The sequence below is a fragment of the Pseudopipra pipra genome, chromosome 5, assembly GCF_036250125.1.
Source record: "Pseudopipra pipra isolate bDixPip1 chromosome 5, bDixPip1.hap1, whole genome shotgun sequence".
In the NCBI taxonomy this organism is placed as follows: Eukaryota; Metazoa; Chordata; class Aves; order Passeriformes; family Pipridae; genus Pseudopipra; species Pseudopipra pipra.
The window spans coordinates 37,784,507-37,795,920 of record NC_087553.1 but is presented as its reverse complement, the minus strand read 5'-3'; the positions used below and the strand labels follow the sequence as shown (position 1 = coordinate 37,795,920).

General features: G+C 42.2%; 1 protein-coding gene and 1 long non-coding RNA gene across 2 annotated transcripts; one reads left to right on the top strand and one right to left on the bottom strand.

The window, feature by feature from the left end:
- Positions 1–546: 546 nt before the first annotated feature.
- On the bottom strand, positions 547–6,696 carry KRR1 (KRR1 small subunit processome component homolog). Its single transcript, XM_064655623.1, has 10 exons — positions 6,564–6,696; positions 5,718–5,893; positions 5,089–5,223; positions 4,697–4,822; positions 4,527–4,610; positions 3,887–3,943; positions 3,226–3,396; positions 2,978–3,055; positions 2,759–2,852; positions 547–1,198 (listed from the first exon to the last, which is right to left on the bottom strand). The coding sequence occupies exons 1-10, from the start codon at positions 6,649–6,651 to the stop codon at positions 1,056–1,058; spliced, it is 1,152 nt and encodes a 383-aa protein (XP_064511693.1). The 5' UTR covers positions 6,652–6,696; the 3' UTR covers positions 547–1,055.
- A 12-nt stretch (positions 6,697–6,708) lies between these two features.
- Positions 6,709–8,411, top strand: LOC135414639 (uncharacterized). The gene is made up of 2 exons (XR_010430759.1): positions 6,709–6,867; positions 6,959–8,411. It is a non-coding gene; the product is annotated as an uncharacterized LOC135414639 (long non-coding RNA).
- The last annotated feature ends 3,003 nt before the right edge of the window (positions 8,412–11,414 follow it).

Below are 11,414 nucleotides of genomic sequence, written 5' to 3'. Positions count from 1 at the left end.
TACCATTCTAGCATAATCATTTCCACTGCACGTGCAGGTGATCAATATTCTAAAACCTGGCAAAAACACTCTAACAGAGTCAGGAAATTAGTGTGGTTCTACCTCATTACATTTGTTTCTTTAATCTCAAACATATGAAATAAGCAACAGCTGCTCTGCCGGTCCACTTTATTTCATCACATTTTGCATTTTCAGGAAACTGAAAAACCTCTAAATTTCCTTTAAAATAGGGGAAGGACCTCAAAAAAAAAAAAAAAAAGAGGAACACAGTTTTTTAAGACATTCTTGCAAGCAGGAAATAAGTTAAAAATATATTTAAAGGTAGATAAAATGATTTTATGCTTTCCCTGCAGCACACGCCCTGTGTAAAGACACTTTGTACCACATTCTGTCTAAAATACCATAAAGATAATGCTAATAAATGACAGTTTATTAATGGTATTAATGGTAATCAATGAAGGTTATGGTTTGTCTAATTCTCATATGAAGCTGTGAGTTTGTTTCCTGGAAAACAACATGTCGGTTGGGCAGTAGACTATTAAAGGATTTAAGAACAATGTATTAAAATAGTTTATTAACATCAAGACAAGACACACACAAATAATCAGCTTTTACAGAAACAAAAGCATAATACAGTAAAAAATCTTGCCCATTTAGCAAAAGTTATCACCACAACTGAGGCTGTCTGGTAGTCTTTCACAGAAGAATTACCTTGAACTTTCACCTTTTTAGAGTTCTCTGACCCTAAAGTTTAACACTCCACATCAAACTCCTAAATGTTTCTATTATGAAACCTTCCCTTTAGGCAGATGGGATATTATCCAGCTCTCTTACTTTCTCAAACACTATAGTGGCACAGATTTTCTTCACCAACCTTGGCAAGTCTGCACAGCTGCTTTAGGTCCACTAATTAAACTGTACTTGTGACAATAGAATGATCTTTCTACCTAATCTTTTCTTGTCCAGATAATACCGACAGCAAAAAGTCTCCAATCTTCCAAGGGTGAAAATGTTCATTATTGGAGGAGAAAAGTGAGCCCATCTTGGATGGTGAATTACTTCTTTTTCTTTTTTTTCTTTTCATCTGCTGCCATTTTTAACTTTACTTCTTCCTCAGGAAGTGCTCCTAATTTCTTTTTCTTTGCATTCTTTACCTTTTCCTTGATGGCTTCGATATCAATTTTTTTCTCAGTGGAGGCTACATAGTAAGAAATATAAAGGTAACAGACATGAATTTTACTTCTTAAAAATTTTAACAGTCTATGAGATGACTTCATATATAAACATAGTAAACTGCATCTTGTGGCATTGGTTAGGACTCATTTTATGTTTACTAATGTTTTTATAGATTGTTCATCTAATCATTTTTGTTGAAACTCATATTATCTACAAATATTATTCAGCAGAATTCAAAGGAGAACAGTCATATAAAAAATCCCATACAACTGCATTTGGACACAGATGCCACAATACAAACTATTATCCCCCACTCCTCAGAACACTACTGTACTTCTCTGAAATTAATACATACACACTGTCTTAGACATAGGTCTATTGGCATGATTGATCTCACATAGGAAGAGAAAAAAATAACCGAGTGCTTATATCTAGAAGATCTTTCATGGTATTTTGTCTTTCTGCAAGTAACTAAAGTGGTAAGATCCCAAACATGCCTGTCCGTGGCAACCCATTATTGACCACTGTTGGAAAAAGGATGGGGAAGGGTGGGCTGGGGGCACATGGTGCAGATCTTTGACCCCTGCATGCAGACCTTTATAAGAGACTGCTACAGAATACTGAAGTGAAACACTTAATGCTGAGCAACATGAATAACCTACCCTTACGTTCACCTAAGTGACGGTATTTTCTCTTTTGAGCACGAGTCATGAATTTGGATCTAACTCTCCTATCTCATACAGTTAATTCCTACATCTAACAGTAGGTACCATATGTCTTCTTTGGATCTCAGTTCTTCTCTTCATACAAACTGTGCTGTCATCTATTCTTGGAAGACTGAAGGATTTTAGCTCAAAACATGCATCAACTAGAAAAGCACCATATTTGAGAGACAGTGCAGTCAACAACAGGCTCATTGGAAATTTACTGCCACCACAAAAAAAATAGTACTGTATCAATGCTGCAGAACACATGCTTTTCAAGAAACACAGACTTTTAAGCTCATAAGAAATTGTGTAATATATAGTGTAATAATATATAGGTAGTATAGCCAATACAAAGCCTACATAGCATATCTAATACCATGAATATGCAGCATAATCAATGAATCCAGAAAACTGAACACTTGTTTCTCTAGTGCATTAAGAAAATCATCTGAGAACATAAGCTCTTACTCTGCATATAGTGGTTTTTGCTTTAACTTTTAAAAATAGCTATTTACCCTATCTTGTACCAGTACTTACTTGTGGCAAAAGTTTCCAAGTAAATACTGCTTTTGTGTTTCTTTTTAAAAAAGCCACTTGAAGGTAAAAGTTATGACAGCTTCACTATAAGACTGAAAGCTAGAAATTGATGTAGCCAGAACAGCAAATCGAGACTGGGCATTCTACAGAAAATTGTAATTTTACAGGTATAGAATTATTGGCTGCATGATCTTTCTACTGTGTCTGGCAACTCTAGGCATGGCTCTGACCACAGGATTTTTTTGCGTGACCTTTTTTTTTCCCTAGGCTGTATCTGCAAAGTCACTTAGCCTAGGAATTGACAACAGAAGGTTTTAGAACAGGAAAAAAAAGGTTACCTTTCTTTGTTTTTACAGCTGGTTTTTCCTTTGGTGGGATAAAAGCTTTATTTCTTTCTTCTTGTCTTTTCTTGATTGCATCTGCTTGCTTTGCCTAAAGTTACAAATAAAAAGGTCAAGTAGCAGTAGAGCAGGGCAAAAAGGACCGAAAAAAAAAATCAAATTCCAGGTCAGAAGTCAAATGCTTTTTAGCTGGACAGTGGACCAGTACAGCTTTACCTTTATCTCTTCCATCTTCTTGCGTTTCTTCTGTCTTTCTTTCAAGAAGTATTCACCACTTGCCAATTCTTTATCAATCTATGTACGACAATTACCAAGAAGCCTTAAGTAATTATGGATTATAAGCCAGATATTTAGTATCAGGAAATCAAGATCTTGACAGAAAAAGCCTCCCAACCTCTTTTTACAAAGAACACGATTTCAAGTCATGCTATATTCCTGCATAACCAAATAAAGTTTCAACTGACCTGGCTTTCTGGCTGTGGAGGTGGGAACGGTGTGTATTCCTTCTTAGTATTTTTCTTCTTAGGCTCCTTGCGTTTTTTCAAGTTCTTCCGCTTAAACTTAGGCAAAAATCTTTCCCAGCTTTGTGTCCTCAGTTCAGGATCTTTTGCTAATTCCCTTTTGATCATCAAAGTCTTCAGTAGTTTCAGAATGTCATAAAGAAGTTATTAAAAACAGTATTACAGTAACAGTCGAGAGATTCAAAATACAAATTTTACTAGACTGTCTTGCGGTGAATATGCTACATCCAAACCTTCATCTCTCACTTCAGTGAGAGCAGTGGGGCTTAATTATGAACAGCAGAACCAGAAAGATGCATACGTCTCAAAATGGAGACAGAATGCACTGGAGAAGGTGCCTCAGTGTAAATAAGCAAGTATTAAACAAACAATCGAAGGGCAGAAAGTTTATACACACTTCCTTTAGTGTTTTCTCAGATACTGTTAATGGTATTATGGCAATAATCCTAATAAAAGGGAGGATGTCAAAGTCAGGGTTTTTTTAAAGCAGCACACTGCAGAAATATAGATTACCACACAGAAACATGTAAATTATTAACACACAATTATCTGGGAAGAAATAGTATTTTCTTGTAAACAAAGCCACACAGTGGACTGTGCTAACCTTGATGTTATATATGGGATGTATATTCTTCATTGTGTCCAGAACAACTTTTCTGACCTGTATTTAATACAAAATGAAGAACAGAAAACTCAGCAAGTATTTCATATTCTAATAATTTAAAATACCAGCTACATTATCTTGCTTCCTCTCCCCGCCTCTGTCTCCCCAAAGTAGCGAGATATAAAATCATAGAAACATTAGGGTTGGAAAAGACCTCCAAGATCATCGATTCCAGCCTTTAAAAAGCTAACACGCAGGGTTAACTAGAAGGCACAGCACTTTAGAAATATAAATAATATTGCCATGTTTCTAATAAGACTCCAGCAGGCCCAAAAAATATATTACTGTCATGTTCCCATGGATCTTATGGTGTCATGAGGAACTTGCTTTTGACAAGCATTCTTCTATATAGGTATTAAAACATATACAAGTATTTTTTCTTCCAAGACAGAATGACCTCAGAGTCTAAAAAATTCAGCAGCTAAAATTATAAGACTACAGATATTCCTGTAACTTACTAACACATAGCTGAAAAGTCAGTGAAATACTTGAGGTTGCCAGATTTTGCCTAACACCTGCCCTTGAGCTGGGCACAGAAGTTTGTGTTTGCTACACAAACAGCTCATCTACCTCCCCTTACCTCTTTTAGCCCACTAAAGGGTCCAAGAGCCGAAACAGTGTTGCCTTGCACCATAATATAACAGTTTGTTAACAGTTCCAGGGCCTATAGCAAAAAAAGAAATTAATTACGAAGACCTGACACAAATTTGGGTGTAAGAATTGTCTGGTTACTACACTTAGAGGAAATACCTTCAGAGTAGATCCTTTTGGCCCAAGAAGCCGTGCTCTTCTTTTTATAAAAGTCTCTCTCTTCCTCACCAGAGAGCCTATCTTAATGATGTCACATGCAACATCATCCTGAAGGATACGAACTGCCTAAAAAGAAAAGATGCAGTCAATGTCATCTGAATGCATGTGTATTATTCATAAGAGTCAAGAGAATACTTCAGTTTATTCTTCTCACTTTGCTTCCAGATATATTTACTTTAAATATGTATTTTATTTTACTTGACTCACTTGAAAATCCCAAATTTTCAAAATGTACTCTTTTATAGGACAGAATTTGAGTAGGATATATAATGGAATTTAAGATAGAATATAAGCATTACGATAGATACAAACTTCCAGGATTTATTACAGACCTGCTCAAATGGAACACTTCTTGCCAGAAGTTTTATTAAATCTCTAGCTCTGATGATTGCATATGGATCAAAAGTCTTCTTAGTGGTAGTGACAGTCATGCTTCCTTCAATTAGATCCAGCGCTGCATTCACATACTGCAGTATTTGAAAAGAAACAGTGCATCAGTCTCTAAATGGGAACCTCACAATTCAGCTTTTGCAATAAGCAGTTAACAATCAGAATGCCATATACTGAATGCAGATCTATTTTCCAAAATTTCTTAAGCGACTTTTAGCTTAAGGAAATTCACACACACAGACAAAAACCAGACTGAATATATGTCACAAGGCCCAAAGCATCTCCCTCATCCCCCTGAATTTAAATGCTGAACAAAGCTGTCAGGGTCTGGATGAGAAGATCAGCGGAGAGCTTTGCTAACAGCATCTGTAAAGGACTGCAAGTCGGCTACACAGTTCTTCAGTGATTTTGATGCCAACAAAAAATGACACTGCTAATTCTAAACGCAAGCACAGTAGAAATTTACAAACACAGTATGAGAAAAGCAACTTCCACTATTTTAATAAGCTTAGTTAAGACATGTGTGTCCCAAAAGATAAAGTGCAGCATCACAATTATTAAGAATTCATACGTGTTCACCCAAGGCTTTCTGGACGAGTGGCCAGCACTCTTTCAAGTAGGCTTCTCTATACTTCGGGAATAATGTTGCAAAACTGCTTTCTTCCAGCAGCCCTTTGGGATTATCCTCTCTTGTAAAGGCTGGCTCTTTCCATCCATCTGGCACAGTGAGAAGTTCCGATTCATCAACTGTTATAGGTGTAACAAAAAAACAACAACAACAACAACAAAAAGAAAGCTGTTGAGTTTTTTTTCCCTCCTATTGCATCAGTGACTATTACACATCTCCTCCCCGTTTAACTACAAAAGACAGGGTATCTGAAAGCAGAGGGACAAAGAAGTTTGGTTTAATCCTCTCTAGAATCTGGTTTGCATCTCTACTGGCCGTAATGAAGTTGCTGCTTTAAGCTACTTATACTTAAAACAAACAAACAAACAAATCCACTGCTGAGATATGCGCTGTTGATAAAAGATTTTATATATATATATATAAGGTTCATGGCTAGGCTTCGCGAACGAACTTTTGGGAAGGGCTCTACCCACGTTTGTTGCAGGCGCGTTGGTGGCTAAAAAGGCCAATACGAGATAGGCGTGTCCGGTTGCAAAAGGCACAGCAGAAAGACTCCTTAGATGGTATATTCTGCAAGGCACGATTTACTATACAAGTATATTACACAAGCACAAGGCACAGACTGAGGCAAGGAACCCGAGTACCTTGAGGGCGGGCGCACCACCACAAGCCCCAAGCACCCAACAGCAGCCTCTACCCTCCCCAGCGTCGCACGGAGAGGACCTGCAGCCCTAGGGCTTCCCGACGCGCCGGCCCCCAGCCCCGCACGGACCCGGACCCCACCCACACCTGGCGCCGCTTTCTTCTTGTTCTTCTTTTGTTTTTCTGTCTGCCTCGGCCCCGGCTCGGGCTCGGCCTCCTCAGTGGCAGCCGCCATATCCGCCCGCGCGCCGGAAGGGGCGGGGGAAGCGATGCACGACGGGAGGGGCCGGGCCGGGGCCGGGCCGGGGCTGGGCCCGCCTCTGAGGGTCGCTGGGAATGTCAGACCGAAACCGCGCCTTGCTGCTTGTGCGCACGGGGGGTTCCCACAGATACCCCTCTGCGTTACTTTGTCCCGATCGCAGCACGGTCTATCTCACGCCAGCAGGGTTTGGTGAGTGGTTTCCCTGCTGGAGACCTCCCTCGCTTCCTCAGGGTGGCTTGGCATCCCCTTTTGGACTCTGTGCCTCTATTCTGATTAACAGGAACGGTCTCCCAAGATTAATGCCGTGATTGAGGTGAAAGGCATATACCAGGTGTCTTCTTTCCTTCCTCTTCTTTCGTGTGAAACATCTTTTCCAGCCACATTTTTCAGTTTTGAGTTTTCTGTCGTTACTCTGCAACAGTGGGAAAAACGCCCTGCCTCGTCGAAATGTATGCTGAAGTACAAGCACATAAATAGCTGAAGTACTTAACTGCTCGTACTTAACGAAAAGGAATTCCTGATTAATATTTCAGTTGAATAACGTAATTTAAGATTCTCTGGGGAATGCTCTGCATCCTCTTCCCTCTCCCTACCTGTAACTGAGAATTTTGTTTAATAAAAGCAAGAATGTTGCCTCCTTCTTTCTCTTTTATGGAGACCATAAAAAGCCAGTGGAGTGAAGTACTGGAGGAGACCTTTAAGGGCAAGAACACTGTGAGGCAGCACAGTGTTATCTTTGGCAGGTGTTTATCAGACCTGTCCATAAAAACCTGCTCTCTACGATGTTTAATAATGATGAGAAAGATATTTATATCATCTAATCCATACATAATGAAAATATTAATTTTAAAAAATCAGTTTTGACCCGGCCACACACTTTCCTTTGGACCTGTCACCTGTCTTTCCTAGCGTGCTCCAACTCCCAGCCTTTCGCCCACTCCATCTCCCACAGCAAACAAAACTCCAGGATCCCTTATGCCTGGACGCTTGACATCCAGCTGATGCATGGTTTTAGCCATTTATTTAAATTTCTGTCTGTCCGTATCCTCCAAACAGGGAGCCCGCTGTGGGAGCGCTTTCCCACAGAAGGGAAAAAAGCGGGGAGGGGACCCCGCGGCAAAGGGTGCTGCCGGGTCCCTCCGGACCTCTGGGGAGATTGGTTACTCGTTCCCGATCCCGCTAGATGGCACTGGCCGCCACGCTAAGTGGAGCATCCCAGACGGAGCTGCCGTCCGCCCAGTGGCTTCTGGAGGGCGTCGACGGGAGGGATGGAGGCGATGGGAACGTGCTCCCTCTTTCCCGTGCAGCACTGCACTGGGTGGAGTCCTGCTCCTGCCTCACCCGGCACCGAGCTTTGGACGCCGAACACCATTGACAGAAAGATTCAGTGCCTCTGGACGAGCACAGGGAGGCAAATTTGTTTCTCTCAGCTCTTGGATACAGAAGTCTTCTGGGCCTGCCTGCTTAGCTGGTATCCCTCAGTGCTGCAGAGCTCGTGAGTACAGGACAGGGAGCCTGCCCGGGTGTAGGCACCCGCTCGATGCAAGGGAAGGACTAGAGGCCCTGGGGAGGCATTTCTCCTTGGAGGGAATGCAACAAAGTGCATGAAGTGCATGCTGCATTTCTCACCTGAACAGTGGCCACGTTTTGTGAAAGCGCAGCAGAGCAGATTTGGGAAGAATTTGAGGAAGGATAATTAGGTTAGTTCAGCACTTGTTTAGTGTCTGACTCCTTCTAAAAATCACAGGAGTGGACTGTGGAAGGGGTGCGCCAGCAGTGTTTGGCAGTGGGAATCAGCCTCCTGACAGTACAAGAGAGGAGAGGTAGAGAGACTGCAGTCCATGGAATTTCAAGAGTGTGAAGAAAAATTACAGGCTGCAGCAAGAGAGAAGAGGGAGCCCAAGGGAGAGGCGCAGGGGAGGAGGTGGCACAGCCAAAGCAGTGGGTGAGGCAGTGTGCTCTCTGAACAAGCAGTTTTGAAGGTCACAGGAAAGGACTCTGGTGAAATATATCTTTTTTTTCCTCCAACCTGTCAGCCTGTTGGGTAGTACGCTTGCTCCATGTGTACACCTCTCATATCTCACCCTCTATCTCACACTTCTGCAGTGGCAACGACAGCCTACTGATGTACCCACTCCTCTCCTGTATCCCAGCCCCTGCTCCAGCTGCTGCTACATGGGGATCGGGGAGCCCCCCAAGCTTCTGTGCTAGAGGAGAAGTGCACAGTGTATGGTGTAAGGGGACAAGGGCCTGGAGCCTTGTGAAACCCAACTTCTCCTTTTCAAAGGATGAACAGCCCTCTCCGGTTCAGCGCTGCACTGAAGTGTGTCTTTGCATAATTGAGACAGGTCCACTGAAAAGAATAGAAAATAGAGGCAGTAATGCTAACAGGCTCGAAGTTGTGATTCAGGAAGAGTCTCAGGTCCTCACCTTTCTAATTCTTTGAAGGAGACAGCGATTTCTCATCTTTTTCTCTTACCTCAGTATCTGTGGTCTGGTTGGATACAGGGAAGCCACTTCTCTAAATTCTTGGTTAGGAACAGGGTGCTCCCACAGACCTGTTCCACTCCTCCAGGCAGCCTTCTCAATCTCCAGACAACAGCATGTTTATATAAGTTTTATTAGTCACTGCTCAAATGCAATAACCAGCCACTGGTCATCTGGCAGGGTTAGGAAGCTGAATACAGCTAGCTGGGGGGACAGTGGCTGATGAGAGGACAGGGACTGAAGCTGGTGCCCAGGTGACTTCAGCTGAGCTGCACTGTGATGAGGATGCTGCAGTTCCACAGGAGCTGGGTCCTCTGCATGCTGGGTCCTCTGCAAGCTGAGCTCCCAGGCAGAAGGGACAGTGTGAGTGCCGGTGCAGTGGTGGGCACAGTTACCACACAGCATTTGGGATGCAGTGCCACTGAGATTCCCTGCCCTCAACTGCCCTATCCCCCAGGGTCTGCATGTCCTCCCAGCTGTGTCAGTAACAAGAGACAGTGTTTTCCAAAAGCAGCTTTCACTGGCAGCACATACCGGGTTCAGTGTTCTAACAGCCCAGTGTGAGATGGAGAGACACAAGTGCAAAGGGCTCCTGCATAATACAGATCCCAGCCTAGCAAGACCCCTACAACTGCTGGACTCATTGCTGGGCTTGGGGGGACCTGGAGCAGCTCTGTGTGTGTGTAGTTTTGTCCTCTTGAAAACAAGGCAAAGGAATGAAACAGCACAGCCACACAGCCTTCCTTACATGCATTTCAGGCGATAGGATAAGAAGGGCAGTGCGCTGCTGTTAGAATGAAGGTGCCTCTTTATTATGCAGCGAAGTAATTATTTCCTAGTCAGTAGATAGGACTCCAGCCACTTGGCACTTTCTTATGTGCCATTTTCCAATCCAAAAGAGCAATTTGGGATTTTGTGATAATTCAAGCAATCAGATGAGCTCATGCACATGGCATTCATTCACTAGGAATGCCACGCAGATCCCATTCAGCCTCAGCACTCGTAAGTCCATGTGACACTTTTATCTATTTATAAACTTTTAACAGCAGGTTATGATTGTTATGCAAGCTGTATTCCAGGGATTAATAAGCAGCTTGTGTTGATGGCAGCAAGAAGGGCCATTAACTACTCTGGGACAGTCATCAATCTGTAATAAATGCTCAGCATCTGGATCATTTCTATGTAATTAAATAATCAATACTGCCTTTTGATTGAAATAACTAGAGAATTGTATTTCAACTTTATCTTGGCTTGCAGTGTTTTTAATTCTTTTAGTTTACGACAGGGCAGGAACAGACACGCAAGCAAGCAAGAGCTTCTCCTGGTGTAACAGGCTCTTAAATTATCAACTATTTCGTATAAAACCTCTCAAGTGATCAAAATACCATTCAAACTGGCCGCCAAAACCAGTTCATTAGATTGGATGGAGAAAAAAATAATCCTTTTTCTGTTAATATAGAGTACTTTCATTATTGGAACAAAATTAGGTCATTGAGTGACTGACACTGGGAGGTAGCCTGGCAAAATGAAAATAATCAAACAGAAGCTCCCCCTGCCCAGCCACCCCCAGAAAAGTCCCTTTTGTTTCGTTCCCTATCTGGCTAACATGACCTCTGTGCCCTCGGGTGGATAGGGTTGTGGTCTTCATTTCTCTTTCCCTTCTCCCCTTCTCTCTCTGGGCACTAGTGTGAGTCAGTTCTCTGGTTTTGTTTTGTTCTTGTCTTTGCTGTCGAATCCAGATCTGTAGAGGTGCTGACAGATGATGGTATCAGTGCCCCTCACAAACCTGGTCAGGCAGGAACCACATTGCAGGAACCACACTGCAATGGTACTGCTGCCTTCTCCATGGAGAGGGGGAAATGGCCAAGCAGGCAGAGTTCATCAGAGGTGAGAACAAACAAGTAAGTGGGAGTTAAAAACATGAATTTCAAAAGAAAGAAAGACTTACTGTATTGCCACAGGAATATATGCTAATTCCCATCCCTTTGGGGTGCCTTTTAACCAGATAACAAATCTGCACCTTACCAAAAGGACATGATGGACAAATAACAACTCACCTTCACTGTTAGCGGGGTTAAAACCTAGGGGAAAAGCTAACACACAGTCAGGTTTCTTATTTTTGAGATTGGAAAGACAGGAAGAAAATTTTGCAAGAAGTAGGGAGGAGTATCACTGATGCAATAGTAAAGCTTTTAGAGGTGGTTACCATAAAGACCCTTGTGAAATTAAGCATGAAAAGATAAAGAAGA

What these genes read in the sequence shown, in the direction of transcription:
- KRR1 (XM_064655623.1), bottom strand. Translation starts at nt 6,651, where the DNA reads ATGGCGGCTGCCACTGAGGAGGCCGAGCCCGAGCCGGGGCCGAGGCAG. An exon ending in AGAAAGCCTTGGGTGAACAC is followed by an intron (nt 5,224 to 5,717) that starts GTATGAATTCTT and finishes CAAATACTGCAG; the next exon opens with TATGTGAATGCAGCGCTGGA. An exon ending in CAAAAGGATCTACTCTGAAG is followed by an intron (nt 4,611 to 4,696) that starts GTATTTCCTCTA and finishes TTTTTGCTATAG; the next exon opens with GCCCTGGAACTGTTAACAAA.